Source organism: Girardinichthys multiradiatus, chromosome 2, assembly GCF_021462225.1.
Source record: "Girardinichthys multiradiatus isolate DD_20200921_A chromosome 2, DD_fGirMul_XY1, whole genome shotgun sequence".
In the NCBI taxonomy this organism is placed as follows: Eukaryota; Metazoa; Chordata; class Actinopteri; order Cyprinodontiformes; family Goodeidae; genus Girardinichthys; species Girardinichthys multiradiatus.
The window spans coordinates 30,578,384-30,594,481 of record NC_061795.1 but is presented as its reverse complement, the minus strand read 5'-3'; the positions used below and the strand labels follow the sequence as shown (position 1 = coordinate 30,594,481).

General features: G+C 37.6%; 1 protein-coding gene across 1 annotated transcript in view; it reads right to left on the bottom strand.

The window, feature by feature from the left end:
• Window positions 1–1,109: 1,109 nt before the first annotated feature.
• Window positions 1,110–16,098, bottom strand: part of pclob (piccolo presynaptic cytomatrix protein b) — a 75,010-nt gene continuing 60,021 nt past the window's right edge. The window contains exons 30-36 of the mRNA XM_047349357.1: window positions 13,407–13,713; window positions 13,043–13,237; window positions 9,502–9,643; window positions 9,331–9,389; window positions 8,596–8,733; window positions 4,597–4,742; window positions 1,110–4,261 (exon numbers count right to left, since the gene is read on the bottom strand). Of these exons, the coding sequence (XP_047205313.1) occupies window positions 4,118–4,261; window positions 4,597–4,742; window positions 8,596–8,733; window positions 9,331–9,389; window positions 9,502–9,643; window positions 13,043–13,237; window positions 13,407–13,713 (1,131 nt within the window). The 3' untranslated portion in view covers window positions 1,110–4,117. The remainder of the gene's footprint in view (window positions 4,262–4,596; window positions 4,743–8,595; window positions 8,734–9,330; window positions 9,390–9,501; window positions 9,644–13,042; window positions 13,238–13,406; window positions 13,714–16,098) is intronic.

The following is a 16,098-nucleotide window of genomic DNA, read 5'->3' as shown; positions in this document are numbered from 1 at the left end:
TAAAATTTCCTGGTAGATGACTGCACTTACTTTTGATTTGTGAAAACAGTGGGTCAACATCAGCAGATGACATGGCTCCCAAATCCCCTGTGACTGGTGTTGTCTCATGCCCAAGAGCGGCTTGACACAGAGATTGAAATAGTTGTAACACATATCCTGGATGCACTGAGCCCAATCACTTGTGAAATTCTCAAAAACTCCTGAATATGCTTAGCTTTGCAGCCTTCTCATGGCTGTGCAGTGGCTTGTGCAACTTTTTCTGCCACTTTTTCCTTCCACTTTCATTAATATGTGAAGAGACAGTTTTTTTTAGCAGTTTTGTTTTGTTGCATACCCTCTGCCTATAGGGGTCAATGACTGTCAAGTCAGAAGCTTCCTGATGACATTTCTGTATTTAAAAGGCCTTTCTTTATTGGTCTTACTGTATGCAAAATTTTATGCACAGCGTGTATTTTGGGTTCTTATAAGTTGTAAGTCAAAAGGAAACAAAATTACCAGACATTAGCACATCATATATATTCTTTACATGTGCATGGAGTTTATATAATGGATGAGTTTCACTTTTAAAATTTAATTACTGAAATGAATCATGTTTTTGATGATATTGTAATTTATTAAGATGCAAATATAAATAACAATAAAGAGTTTAATAAAAAAACAAAAACAAACACATTGTTGAGGTGACTATGGGAAGAGTAGTTGTCTTACAACTACTCTTGTGGGTTTGATTCTAGCTTCCTCCTGCCTCATGTTGATGTGGCCCCAGGCAAGGCACTTAATCTCAAGTTGTCTACCGATCTGCATATCAGTATGTAAATGTGTGTTTGTGAGTGTGATTGGGTGAATATGACTCTAGTGTAAAGCACTTTGAGTGGTCGGAATGACTGGAAAAGAACTATATAAGTTCAGTCCATTTACTATTTGGGGGTTGAAACTGTTTAAAGAACTTGCAATTAATCTGTGTTTTTGTAAAAGTTATCCTTAATGTAAAACATTTTGAAACATATTGAACAGCCTGCCTAAAGTCTGGCTTTACTAGGAGATGTCTGCCCCTCGTGTTCAAATGTACCATAAACCAAACAGAATAAATTAAAATACCAAACTTTGGATTTGCAATATAGCTCTTAATATTTATTCTTTTAACTCAAGGGACATGTTTTTTACAGCACAATTTGCATATCTTCACACACCCTGTGTACAACCACAAAACCATAACAGTATATGCTTTGTTTTTACACAGAGTGAAAAACAAGACAATTGTACAAGCATATTTCTTTACACTCAGCATACAGATAAATCTATACATATTTTCTCTCTTTTTAAACATAATTTGAAAGCAAAATATACAGACAAACCGTTAACAGAACATGCAACATCCAAAACAAAAAGTTCCAGACAACTACTTAAGTTGAACATATTCTTTTTTCCCACCTTTTAAGTTGTTTCTGCAGGTTAGACGATATCATTTCACTAATGTTCACTAATGTTCATCAGTGGACAGCACATGTTTTGTTAAAGTCTCAGCTCCCCTTATAGAACCCTAGACACCCATTGCTGTACAATTACAACTGTTCTGTGAATGAGATTTATTTATTTTTTAACACTCACATGCTCAAACCTCGGACATATAAACATTCAGTCATTGTAGAAAATAAACACTTTATGTACACATGTCAAACAACTTGAGCACATTCACACCCCTCAGGACAACAACAAATGAATAGGTTCACAATTACAGGCAACAGCTGATCTAAACAAACAGTTTTCAGAAGGAAGTCTAATGAAATACGAGAGGTTTTGACAGTCATGACTGGGCAATAAGATGAGGTCTTACTTACTGCACTGTGTACATAGACTGTTCAGTACACTATGAGCATGGAGTAATTGATTTCACTGAATATTGTGCATCCCTTTTAGGGAACCCCAACATGTTTGTATGTTTATCTTTTGCCACATAGATACAAAATGTACACCACAATAGTTCCTGCCACCAAATACACTGTGACTCATTTAATTTTTAGTGCAGAGACACAAACCATGTAACTTGGAATGTCCCGGCGATTCAAATGAGACAAGAAAACAAACATTGTAATAAAGTGCACAAGCTCCATGTAGATGTTAACAGCGGTTAACATCAATATATACTAAAATAAGTACAAAATAAAGATATTTAATATTATTCTCTCACCAAATGTACAAATCATAATTACTTTTCTAGAAGACATTGTGTGACGACATGTTCACATACTTTAACACAAAGGCTTTCAAATATATATTTTGCATAGAATTACCTTAAAACAACAAATGGGTCTGGGAATAAAAGTAAAAACAATATCATAAATATAGAAATACATTTAACACATAAATAAGGAAATAAATGGCACCACAAATTATTTACCACTTGAAGTATCTTCTGCGCTGCACTATAGGGTATGAGTGACATCTTGCTCTTTGTGTGTTTGTTGATTAAAAGCTGTATCAGCCCTGTTTTGAAATTAAACACACTGACTGTGATTCTCCTGGATTTTTTAAATTGTATCTTCTTTTCTGATTGATGTGTTCACAAACTGTTAAAAGATGAACAAGAACGTACATACATGGGTCCCCTGCATACACATGAGTACTAAGACTTAGTCCCATGTGTTCCTCTGACCCTTATCATGCCTGAGAAAATATTTTGATCACAGGCAGTGAAAAATGCTGGTCCACTGTGTTTAACAGGAGTCACTGAGACAAAACATTTTATTGTTTTACAAGAACAGACACAGAGGAGCATTTGACTTTTTTATCTACATTTTGAAATTATTTTCATGTAAAACCAAAACCAAAGGGCTTTACTAACACACAGACAGCAGAGCAGTCACAGAGCTTTTGGATTTACATAAGGTTTTGACACAACGTCTCTGAATTACATGTCCATAGCAACAGAGTGATAACATGAAGGGAGTTACACAGAGGAAAAAACTACAACCTAAAAGTAAAATGTTTCACAAATGACACAGATGTGTAAACGTCTGTCATTCTGAACAGCTGTAACATTTGTTACATTCAACACAGCATGTGCAAGATGCTGTTCATTTTTCTAGTAAGTCTCCCCCTAAATACGATGCTTGTGTTATAATAATCTGTCCGGTGGTGTTGGCTCAACCCATGATTGCAGGCCTGTTCAACAAAGAGGTGCATCAGTGTGACAATATGGCCAACCTTGAACTCACATAGGTCCACATTCACCTAAAGTTATAAGGACTGCTTATACATTAGATTACTGGATTGTCAGTGCGCTACCCACTGCCTCGACCTAGAACTTTTGTTGGTATTAATTTATGTATAATCTAGTGACAAGAGAACAACTCTTATACTCTATATTGTATTTTGTTATATTCTGCATATGCTAATTTTATTGTTTCATATATATATATATATATATATATATATATATATATATATATATATATATATATATATCACACTGTACAATTGTTTGATATGCTCAGTAACTTGCATGTGGGACAACAGAAATGTTAGAAGTACAGAAGTACTGTACATTTAATCTTCATCCCACTGCAAAAGTTCAACAATCTGATGTTTTTTTCTGCATTGACATAAATTGGAAGTTCTCTACAAAAATTGCTATGCATTCCTTTATCTTTAAATATAAATAATCACCACTGATGTCTGCAAACTCTCATAAGAATTACATACGTTTATTTATTCTAATTTTAAAATGTTTTCCTTGGTTAGTTGGTTAAGTTCTCTCGTGCAATATCAAAATTATAATTATGGATCATACAATGGAACTATGATATCAAAAACATAATTGTCCTATTGTCCTAAGCCATATTGCAGTGGAATATTTGTCAGTAACTGTCTTTGCATGTTTGCATCTAAGCAAAGCATATTAGAGAACTGACATAAAAAGAGGGAAACGTGCGCTGGCAGTGTTGGACTTACAAGACATGCAATGTTATCGTCACATAGTTCCCCATCTTCTAATGATCTTTAAACTCAACACTGATAATTTTTATTAACATTTCTGTAATGTTACTTCTTTGTCTTCTTTTTTTCCTTTGGCCTATGATATCTCTTAATGTATCTTTAGCTTCTTATCGCGTGGCACTCAAGGGTTAGTCAAGTTGGAGCTGACGAACAGTTTGTGCCAGCTGACCACTCTCTTCCTCATGTCCACCTTGTCAAGCCAGATGTAGGCTTCCCCTATCAAGGTCTTCTTCACAAACTTCCCACCGTTGGAAACCAAGAAAAGCTGAAAGTACAATAAAAGAAACTAATTTCTCACCTTTGTGGAAAACACATTTGCATGCAGTCAGGTAAAGTGATTGACTTATTTGTGTTCAGGTGAAAGGTTTTCATGTGTTTCGTATACATTAACATAGCAAGTGTTTCTGTAACTAAACTGCTAAACTATCATCCATTAAAATACCATTTATGTTTTTGGCTGTTAACAACGATTTTGAAAAAGATGTTGGTAAACTAGACAAAACATGTTGTAGACACAGAAGGAGCCTCAAATTGCTCACAAACTATTTAAAGATTTTTCCTCCCATACCTATTTTTAGGATTTAGTTTGCCCATGCTGACCTGTATGGAATGTCCCGTTGGGTTGAGAGGAAATCTGAAGGTCTCATTAAAGGAAGGTTCCCGGTCATGGCGACAAACTCTGGTCTTCTTCTTGATGATCCTCTTCTGAGTGGCTACATTCACCACATACAACTTGACATACAGGTCTGAAAAATGTGTGAATGCAATGTGATTATTAACTGTGAATTTAACTGGTATAATATGATGTTATACAGCAAAACATAATCTAAAGTAATGTAAGAAAACATCACAAAATATATGTTGCATAGTGCAGCTTTAGGTAACGTAGTTCCCACATAATGTAAAAAAAACATAAAGTAGCATAGCACAGGATAGCATAGCAATCCAAAAATGAACATGTTATATTCCTAAAAGAACATGACTGAATGTAAACATGGCATAACAGAACATTTCCAAACGTAATGCAAAACAACATAAAACATTATGTAATGCAACACGACAAATGTAAGACAATGTAACTAAAGTTGGCATAATGCAACACTGTACCTTCATGCAGTGTAGCACGAGACAACATAAAGTAATATAAGGTGAACTACGGTAACATATCACCCATATACCTAAATATATACAGGTCCTTCTCAAAATATTAGCATATTGTGATAAAGTTCATTATTTTCCATAATGTCATGATGAAAATTTAACATTCATATATTTTAGATTCATTGGACACTAACTGAAATATTTCAGGTCTTTTATTGTCTTAATACGGATGATTTTGGCATACAGCTCATGAAAACCCAAAATTCCTATCTCACAAAATTAGCATATCATTAAAAGGGTCTCTAAACGAGCTATGAACCTAATCATCTGAATCAACGAGTTAACTCTAAACACCTACAAAAGATTCCTGAGGCCTTTAAAACTCCCAGCCTGGTTCATCACTCAAAACCCCAATCATGGGTAAGACTGCCGACCTGACTGCTGTCCAGAAGGCCACTATTGACACCCTCAAGCAAGAGGCTAAGACAAAGAAAGAAATTTCTGAACGAATAGGCTGTTCCCAGAGTGCTGTATCAAGGCACCTCAGTGGGAAGTCTGTGGGAAGGAAAAAGTGTGGCAGAAAACGCTGCACAACAAGAAGAGGTGACCGGACCCTGAGGAAGATTGTGGAGAAGGGCCAATTCCAGACCTTGGGGGACCTGCGGAAGCAGTGGACTGAGTCTGGAGTAGAAACATCCAGAGCCACCGTGCACAGGAGTGTGCAGGAAATGGGCTACAGGTGCCGCATTCCCTAGGTCAAGCCACTTTTGAACCAGAAACAGCGGCAGAAGCGCCTGACCTGGGCTACAGAGAAGCAGCACTGGACTGTTGCTCAGTGGTCCAAAGTACTTTTTTCGGATGAAAGCAAATTCTGCATGTCATTCGGAAATCAAGGTGCCAGAGTCTGGAGGAAGACTGGGGAGAAGGAAATGCCAAAATGCCAGAAGTCCAGTGACAAGTACCCACAGTCAGTGATGGTCTGGGGTGCCGTGTCAGCTGCTGGTGTTGGTCCACTGTGTTTTATCAAGGGCAGGGTCAATGCAGCTAGCTATCAGGAGATTGTGGAGCACTTCATGCTTCCATCTGTTGAAAAGCTTTATGGAGATGAAGATTTCATTTTTCAGCACGACCTGGCCCCTGCTCACAATGCCAAAACCACTGGTAAATGGTTTACTGACCATGGTATCACTGTGCTCAATTGGCCTGCCAACTCTCCTGACCTGAACCCCATAGAGAATCTGTGGGATATTGTGAAGAGAACATTGAGAGACTCAAGACCCAACACTCTGGATGAGCTAAAGGCCGCTATCGAAGCATCCTGGGCCTCCATAAGACCTCAGCAGTGCCACAGGCTGATTGCCTCCATGCCACGCCGCATTGAAGCAGTCATTTCTGCAAAAGGATTCCCGACCAAGTATTGAGTGCATAACTGTACATGATTATTTGAAGGTTGACGTTTTTTGTATTAAAAACACTTTTCTTTTATTGGTCAGATGAAATATGCTAATTTTGTGAGATAGGAATTTTGGGTTTTCATGAGCTGTATGCCAAAATCATCCGTATTAAGACAATAAAAGACCTGAAATATTTCAATTAGTGTGCAATGAATCTAAAATATATGAATGTTAAATTTTCATCATGACATTATGGAAAATAATGAACTTTATCACAATATGCTAATATTTTGAGAAGGACCTGTACATACAGTCAGGTCTATACATATTGGGACATCGACTCAATTCGCACGTTTTGGCTCTAAAAACCACAACATTAGATTTGAAATGAAACAAGATCAAGATGTGCTTAAACTGCAGTCTTTCAGGCTTAATTTGGGGGTATTTACGTCCAAATCAGGTGAACGGTGTAGGAATATCAGCTGTTTGAATGTGTGCCTCCAACTTTTCAAGCGACCAAAAGTAATGGGACAATTGGCTGTTCAGCTGTCAGGTGTGTGCTCTTCCCTCATTATCCCATTCATATGGAGCAGATGAGAGAGTGAGATTTGCAATTTGCGTGCTGTTGCTGTTAATTCTCAATATGAGATCCAAAAATCACCACCAGTGAAGCAAGCCTTCTTTAGGCTGAAAAAATCAAAACACACCCATCAGACAAACCCATCAGAAAGAAGACTTCACCAGAGAGAATAAAGAGGATTCACCACAAGATGTAAACCATTGGTGAGCCTCAAAAACAGGAAGGCCAGATTAGAGTTTCCCAAAAAACAAAAAGCCTTTACAGTTCTGGAACAGCATCCTATGGATAGATGAGACAAAGATCAACTTGTACCAGAGTGATAGAAAGCGAAGAGTATGGAGAAAGAAAGGAACTGTCCATGAGTCGAAACATACCACCTCATCAGTGAACCATGGTAGTAACATCATGGCATGGGCTTGTATGGCTGCCAATGGAACAGGTTCATTTGTATTAATTGATGATGTGACTGTCAACAAAAGCAGCAGAATGAATTCTGAAGTGTTGCGGGCAATATTATTTGCTCATATTCAGCCAAATGCCTCCGAACTCATTGGATGCCACTTCACAATGCAGATGGACAGCGACCCAAAGCATACTGCGAAAGCCACCAAAGAGCTTTTTAAGGCAAAGAAGTGGAATGTTATTTAATGGCTAAGTCAATCACCTGACCTGAATCTGATTAAGGATGCATTTCACTTGCTAAGAAAGTACATGAAGGTAAAATGCCCCAAGAACAAGCAGGAACTAAAGACATTTGCAGTAGAGGCCTGGTAGAGAATCACCAGGGATGAACCCCAGCGTCCGGTGAGTTCTATGCCTTCTAGACTTCAGGCTGATTGACCGCAAAGGTTTTGCAAACCGTTCACCTGATTTGGATGTAAATACCTTCAAATTAAAGTTGACAGTCTGCAGTTTAAGCACATCTTTGTTGTTTCATTTCAAATCTATTGTGGTGGTTTATAAAGCCAAAAAGATAAGAACTGAGTCAATGTCCCAATATTTATGGACCTGACTGTAGATTTATACATGCATACAGACATACTTGTATACATACAGTACTTACATAGTTACCTGCATACTTACACACAGCTATATATACTTGAAGTGCATTGCAAAATCCTTTCTAACATTTGAGATTTTGTTGAGTTACGAAGGCCAATTACAGTGTATTCAATTGGGATTTTATGTGATTAACCAACACAAATTAGTGCATAATATTGACGTTAAGGAACGTGACACATGTTCTGCTTAAATAAAATGTGAAAAGCTTGGCATGTATTTGTTTTTAATCCAAATGGCTTAATACTTTGTAGTTTACTTGTGTGGCTTGTCTCCACTAGCTTTGCATTTCTAGAGGCTGAAACATTTGCCCAATCATCTATACAAAGTAACTCAAGATCAGTCAGATTGGATCAAGAGCTTCTATACACAGTTTACACAATTTTTAGGTGTTCCCACAGACTCCCACAGGTACATACATGCATCGTTTTAGATGGCACACAGAAATATAAAGTATTGTCCTACCTGGCAGGTGGTCCGGGCTTTTAAACTTATAAGTGATATTTCTGCACTGAAGGATTTCTAGAACCAGCTGGTCTCCCTCTGTCTTCACCTCCTTCTTAAGAGCAACCTTAATTTCCCCTATTACTTGGGTTTTACCACCTGACAATAAAAGAAAAAGAAAAATTGATGTTTGCAATTTGCACATTTCAATACTCTCGTGGTCTCACTGAATTTTGCATTCACTACCTGAGGGCAGGTTCTCTCTATCACATTGAAAACCCAATTTGACTGAAATCCATGTTAATTATTAAACAATTTTCAGTCACCAGATTCAAGCAACTTAATTTGGTTTCAGAAGACAAGTTAGGTGAGATTTGGAGACATGAGTTAGCCATTCACCATGGTAATGACTTATTGACCCTCACTTGTGTAACAATAACCAGCTTATAGCCTTAAATGACCCTGAGCTTTTTGTTACAAGGGGAAACTGGAGATTGGTGCGCTACATGAAATGTGGATATAGTTATGACAATAGGTAGGATAGTGTGACATCCACTCCCTTTCCACTATTTTAAACCAAGAATTTAGTCATTATATAGTTAATGCTGTTCACTAACAATGAACACTTAACACTTAACAGAACATGTGTTAAGAAAACATCATTCAAATGGGTTCCAACAAGTCTTTAAAAGTTATTTTATAAAGAATTACCCAGCAGGGGGAGACCTACAACCAGAAATAAAAATAAAAGCTTGCCTTCATTTTCTGGAGTAATTTGTTGGTTTTTGTCGGTACCGTTAGGGATAGTCTTACCACTGTAGAAAAAGAACACATCATTTTACCCAAAAGCAACATTTGGTATTGTCAGCCTGTTAAAATTACTGCTGAATTTAAAACTGATAAAAATAAGCAACAAAAAACTCTTACATTCGTGGCACTTGAAAAATGGCACTGTCCACTCCAATGCCCACCCCTTCATCCCCGTCCAGACCACTGTAGGCGTCTCCAACAAGACTTGGGGCCGATAGCACCACTGACCCTGAGACATCACCCAGTCGGTGCCCCGGTCCTGAGAGTGACAAGACACAGTGTGACAGTGAAATTCTATCCATCAGTCTATCCATCAGTCAGTCAGTGGGTCTGTCTGTCGCTCTTCCTATCTGTCTGTACAAAGCGTCACATTTGAAAGCATGTCAAAAAGATAAAACACAACAGGTAACACTGTCACCTTTAACTTAGGCTTAGCATCTCAAAGCTGAAGAGTAGTTCAAATGAGTAAACTGTTAAGTGTTGTCAGTTCATAAAAAGCAAATAAAGTTGTGTTGTAAACAATAGCAGTATGTTTAAAAAAAAACAGTAAATCTTAACATTTTTATAGCTTTTTTTTTCTATAGACACTGATCCATAGGGAAACATACTATTGCAAACAAAACATGAAAAAAACTATCAAATTTGTTATCACTTTACAGAAACAGGGGAAATTGGAATATTGGGTTGTTACAAAAGTTAATAGTGTCTCTATCTTTACAAACTCAAACATTTTCTGTATAAAGTGACAAAGCTAAAGATTTAGCTTTCCTATGAATCACTGAAATAATATTTGTTTAAGCACCTCCGTGAACCTGAGAGCTATGCTGTTGTGGGCTTCAACCCCTGGCAAGGTGTCCCATGGCAAATGGGCTATTGGGATGTGGAATGTAACTTCACTAGCAGGAAAGAAGCTAGAATTAGAATTTGTGGTTGAGTGTGGCCAAATAGCTACAGTTGGACTCTTCACAACACACAGTTTGGACTCTGGAACCTCAGAAGGGCTGGACCTTGTCCTACTTTGGAATTGCCCAGGAAGAAAGGAGTCAGGCAGGTGTATGGATACACACAAACCCCTGCTCAGTGTCCCACCGTTGGAGTTTTCACTGGTGAGCCTGAGGGTAGTCTCTTTGCAGCTCCAAGTTTAAGAGGGAAGGTTCTGACCGTTGCCTGTGCTTGTGAACCAAACAGCAGTTCAGATTTTCTGGTCGATGATCAATTTTGAAATCATATCGTCAGACCTGTGATGCTATTGGATTAAAGGTAGCATCTTGCTGATGTTCCAAATTCAATTTGCAGCTTCTCTCATCTATCAAGGGAAGCTGGGCACCTGCAATCTAATTGAGGTCTTTCCAGGACACCTATTGCAGATGCAGCTTTCAGGAGCTGTGGCCTGATTATCATTGGTGCCTTTCAAAGTGGCAACCAGAGGACCTGTTGGTGTCTGCATTCTCTGCAACAAAGTTAAAATTATTCATGCACCTGGGCTGCGGCTTGCTCCCAATCCTGTTTACAGTTTTCATGGACAGGATGTCAATGCGTATTTGTAGAGAGCAGGGTCTCATGTTTGGGTTTCATCTTTGCTTTTTGCACATTATGTGATAATGTTGCCTTCATCAAGCCATGAACTACAACATGCAATAGACCCATTTGAAGCTCAGTGTGAAATGGCCAGGATGAGAGTCAGGTCCTCTAAATCTGAGGCCATGGGTCAAACCTGTAAAAAACGTGGATTGTTCCCTCTTGGAGGAGGGGGTCAGTCTCTGCCTCAAGTGACAAAGGTTAATTTTCTTGGTGTCTTGTTCATGATTGATGGTAGGATGAAGCAGGAGATGATTAGCTCTGTTCTGTAATGGTGTAAAAAGAGCCAAAAAGAAAAGCTCTTGATTTACCCATCTATCCATCTTCAGACTCTCACGGCTAAAATGAGCTTCCTCTTTAGGGTGGCCTCTGTCTACTTTGGACATTAAGGTGAGGAGCTCTGTCATTCATGTGGGAGCTAAGACTAAAGACACTGCTCCTTCAAACTGAACTGAGTCACTTCCACTGGAGGAGAAAACAGTGCAGACCCAGATAACACTGGAGGGACTACATATCCCATCTTGCCTGAGAACGCCCCAGAATGTGCTGGGGTGAGGGATGTCTGGTTCCCCACCTTGGTCTGTTGCCAGAACATGTGGCTGTCATAATTCTATTGCACATCATCAGCAGCATGAATGTCATTATTGCTGGCACTGTTGGCTTTGTAGTCGACTACAACACCCGCTACAAAATTATTTTCAATGCAGGAACATAATTTCTATTAACACAGGGATTTTTCTTTGGTTAGTGATGTTAGACTGCTATTATTTAGAGCACAGATATCTGTTCACTAAAAACAAACAAAGCAGACACATAAATCTGAACTCAGAGTAAGATTAAATGAATGGTGGTTAAAAGATTCTTTCTTTTTTGAAGCTCTGCATGAAGGAATAGTAGTAGTTTACTACACTATTACCATAGTTTGTTTTTTGGTAGATATATTTCACTTCTCTCTAATTTAGTTTTTACTTTTGCAGCTCTACTTTAGGATTGGGTTTGTTAATCAGTGTGTTTAGACAGTACATTTTTCCCATGTTGCCTCACCTTCCCTTGATAGTTCTGCTGCTCTCATGGGTTAGCCGAAAGCTTTAGCCTCACTGGCCAGTGAGTGTAGAATGAGACTCCAGATGGCTTTTGAAACCTCTTGGTGTTTCTTGGTATGACTTGGTCAGTCTCACGTTTGTGTCCCATTTGTTTAAAGAGGCAGGTATAGGATAGGACCGGATGGGGTAGAAAGACGGTGTTCCATTCGTGCCTCTGTGTGTGTGTGTGTCTTTTGAGACTTTTTTTGGGGGTTCATTCATGTCAGACATGCACATACAGAGCAGTACTGTGATACAATAAAGTAATTAGTAGCCATAAAAGGGTTGCAAGGGAGTCTATAACTGCATGCTCAAAATTTGGCAAACTTATCTTAGAAAGGAATTGCAGTTTAGGTTATGTTTAGGACACAGAGTATAATCACTGAATGGTAATATATTTAGTTTGAGTAACTTTAAGATATAAAGAATAAGACATGTAAGGAGATGCCATTCCAGCATGGTTTCTACATTCGGGTTGGATATCTCCAAAATGGGGTTCTAAAAAGAAACCATAATCTTGGGATTGACACATGCACACTAGTTGCAGACACATGGGTTTGGGAGGTATTAGAGGCCTATTTTAATATTAAATTTATTTTTACTGTAATTTGTTCAACCCTTGACTTGTGTCTCATTTACCTTATTAACAAATGCAATCAAAATATATCTTTTCCCATTTTAGTTATTAACTGAATGCTTATTGTACATGCATTTTTTACCTTAATATAGTTTCTGTTTTTTTAATTTTCAGAGTGTATTAGTAACATATAATAAGTTGTATTCTTTAAGAGAATTTGATTTTAAACTACCATTATCAATTATAACAAAACAGTTTGTGCACAGAAAAAAAATATGACCCAAGCAGAGTTCAAAGGTAAATTTTAAGGAGGTTAATGCAGAGCAATTCAGGTTTAATTAAGGAGTCTCAACAAAACTTGCATGCATGGGTAAAAAAGAGGCATGTCACGGAAGTTGTCATGGGTAGGGGAAGAATTTACTTGGTTGTAGGCGGGACTGCTGCACGGCAGCCTCTGCGGCAGCAATGGCTATCCCAGCATCTTCAAGATGAGCCTGAGTGACACTACTCTTGCTTTGGCTTCGGGAAGGGCCATGGGAACGCAGTTGGCCATCAGAGGAAGACTTGGAGCTGCCTGGGCTGCTGTGAGACTTTTCCAAAGGTAACATTTGCATGTCTGAAGGAAGAGAATTGTTCTTTGGCTGATATGCTTGGGCCATACAACAGTTTTTGTACCAAATTAAGTCCAATCGAGAATGTATACAACTGGCAATAATGTTTATGTCAGTGTTTTATACAAATCATTTAGATATTTAAAAGTTATGTGTGAAATTTATGTATTTTACCTTTGGCTGGATCGGGGAAGATTCCATGGCTTCTGCTCTTGATCACAGAGTTTTTAGGTGAATCATGACTCTGACCTCCCTGTCCTGGTGCTTGACCCTGTCCCATTCCATGTCCCTGTCCAGACCCAGACATATGACCCTGGCCTGTGCTATGTCCCTGACCATGACCCTGTCCTGACCCAGATCCTGGTGGGGCTTGAGTGGCATGCTGAGTTTTGCTGTGTTCAATGCTTTCACTCTGTTCCTTCAAAGTCAGCCAGCGGGGAGTGTTGTCCAGCTGAGATGTGTTTGACAAGTCAATCAGAACCTGAAAGGCAATCAATTTTACGCACAATGTTAAAATTAAAAAGTATAAGCAGACTTATTACACGAGATGATAAAACAACAATATGCACACCCCTTAAATGTTTTCACATTTTGCCACATAGCAGTTACAAACTTCAATGTTTTTATTAAGATTTTATTTGGCAGACCAACATAAAAGTCGTAAATCACTGTGAAGTAGAAGGAAAATGTCACAGGGTTTTTAAAATATACAAATAAAAATCTGTAAAGTTGTCACATACATTCATATTCAGCAAAGCTATAAGTCCTAACTTAGCAAAACCACATTTTGCTGCAATGCAGCTGCATGTGATATTCAGTCTCAGTTGCAAGACTGAATATCACACCTTCTTACCAACTTAACTGTCCCTGCTGAAGAAAGCATTTGGATAACATCATGTTGCTCCCACCATGATTCATAATTGGAGTGTATCCAGTCATTAGTGTTGTATCCAGAGGGATGTTAGATTCAAGACAGTCTCCAAATGTAGCATCTCAAAGTCTTTAAAAAAATGATTTTTTCTTGCCTCCCTTTCAAAACAGCCATGATTGTGGAGTGCATTCAGTGGCTTAAAAAGTATTGAACATGTCAAGGTTTTTCTCAGTAATTTCTAATATTTCTATCGACATAAAATTCACAAACGTTTCGACAGTGTCTCAAGTAACTGACATACAAAGAAATCAAAACAAATTAACCCAAAAATAAAGTTATGGGTAAAAAATGGAAAACACAGGGAATAAGAATTAAAAACATGAAGAGATGGATTTGGAAAAGGGCATAGAAAGCCCTGAAACCAGCAAAAATGGCAGTATTAAAATAACCTTGCTTCTGCAATGTGCAAATCTACATCAGCTGATTTATATTTTTACTGATGGCCTATAAAAGAAGGTCTTTCATTGCAAAAGTATTATATATGATTGATACAAGCAAAGAGACCATCACAAAATATGTCTTACTCTTGCAAAACACACTAATTGCAACGGTCACAGGCATTTGAAAACTTTTAAATGTTTTGATGAGTGTCATTGGAGCCATGATTCAGAAGTAGAAACAACATCATTTTACCATAAACCAGCCAAAGCCAGGTGCCCCTTATAAGATTTTAAACAAAGGAGTCAACAGGATAATCAAAGAAATTGTCCAAGAGCCATGGAGCTCTCACATATAACTTCAGAAAGACATGGAAATAGCAAGTACAGCTTATCCTATGAAAACTGTATGTCACTCAACTTGAATGGCCTCAATGCACATTGCACACTGCTGTTGAAAAAATGAAGAAATGCACCCAGACATTCTTGATAAAGAAAGTTTGGATTTTTGTGTAAGACATACGTACCAAACACACAGCCGAGGAAACTCTTTATTGGACTTGTATTCAATTAAAACATTATGGAAATGACTGAAGATTAGAGTACCTAGAAAGAACCCCAGAACCAACTAGATTTGAAGATGTGAACGAACTAGTCAATACTTATTGCCTGGATTATTCTAATTTTTTACTCATAATTTAATTTGTGGATACATTTACTTTTATTTCTTTGCATGTGTGGATCACTGGGTTTACTGCTAACATATTGTGGTAATTTTATGTCAATTGAAATGTTTGATTCTTATTTTACCTACTATATGCCAATTAATACTCTGCAAAAATAGGGAAATTAGTTCTCTTACCCTGAGCTGAAAGCAAAAAAACAACATAATTATCTTTTTGCAGACATGGTTTGGCAATATTTTGAGCTTGTTCTTAACATATCGGCTGGGCTAGAGCATTATGTTTTTTAAACTGCATGATGCTGTTTGTCCACTAATGTAAATTGACAATCTCCTAAGGCCTTCACACAATCATTGCATTTATTCAAACAATAACTTACACAAAATTGGATTTTATTTACCAGGTGAGATCTGAAGCTTATAAATTGCTCTGAAATTTATTTAGGGGTATCAGAGAAAAATAATAAGTACAAATGCAAATCCTTTTAGATTTTAATTTGCAAAATGTTTCATCTCACAACTTCACAATAATGCTCTAATTTGAGTTGTTCTATCACATACAATCTTAATAAAATAGATAGAAGTTTGTGGTTGAAACATGACAAAATATGAAAGAGTTCAAGGGATATAATCACTTTTGCAAGGCACTTCAGATAGTGTTAGTTATCTTCAGGTGTTTGTAATGTTTTTGTTGTACATTTTTAAGTTTGATCTTATACTTTGGATATCCATGGGTGCCTTTGTTTTTGTGTAATTGGTCACCTAGTTCTTAAATGTTGTAAGCTCATTTGGGTTCACACAAGTATGTATTGCACTTGCAACTGTATAATAATTGTGAAATTGTATTACCCAAAACAATAAATTAAAATCTTAAAA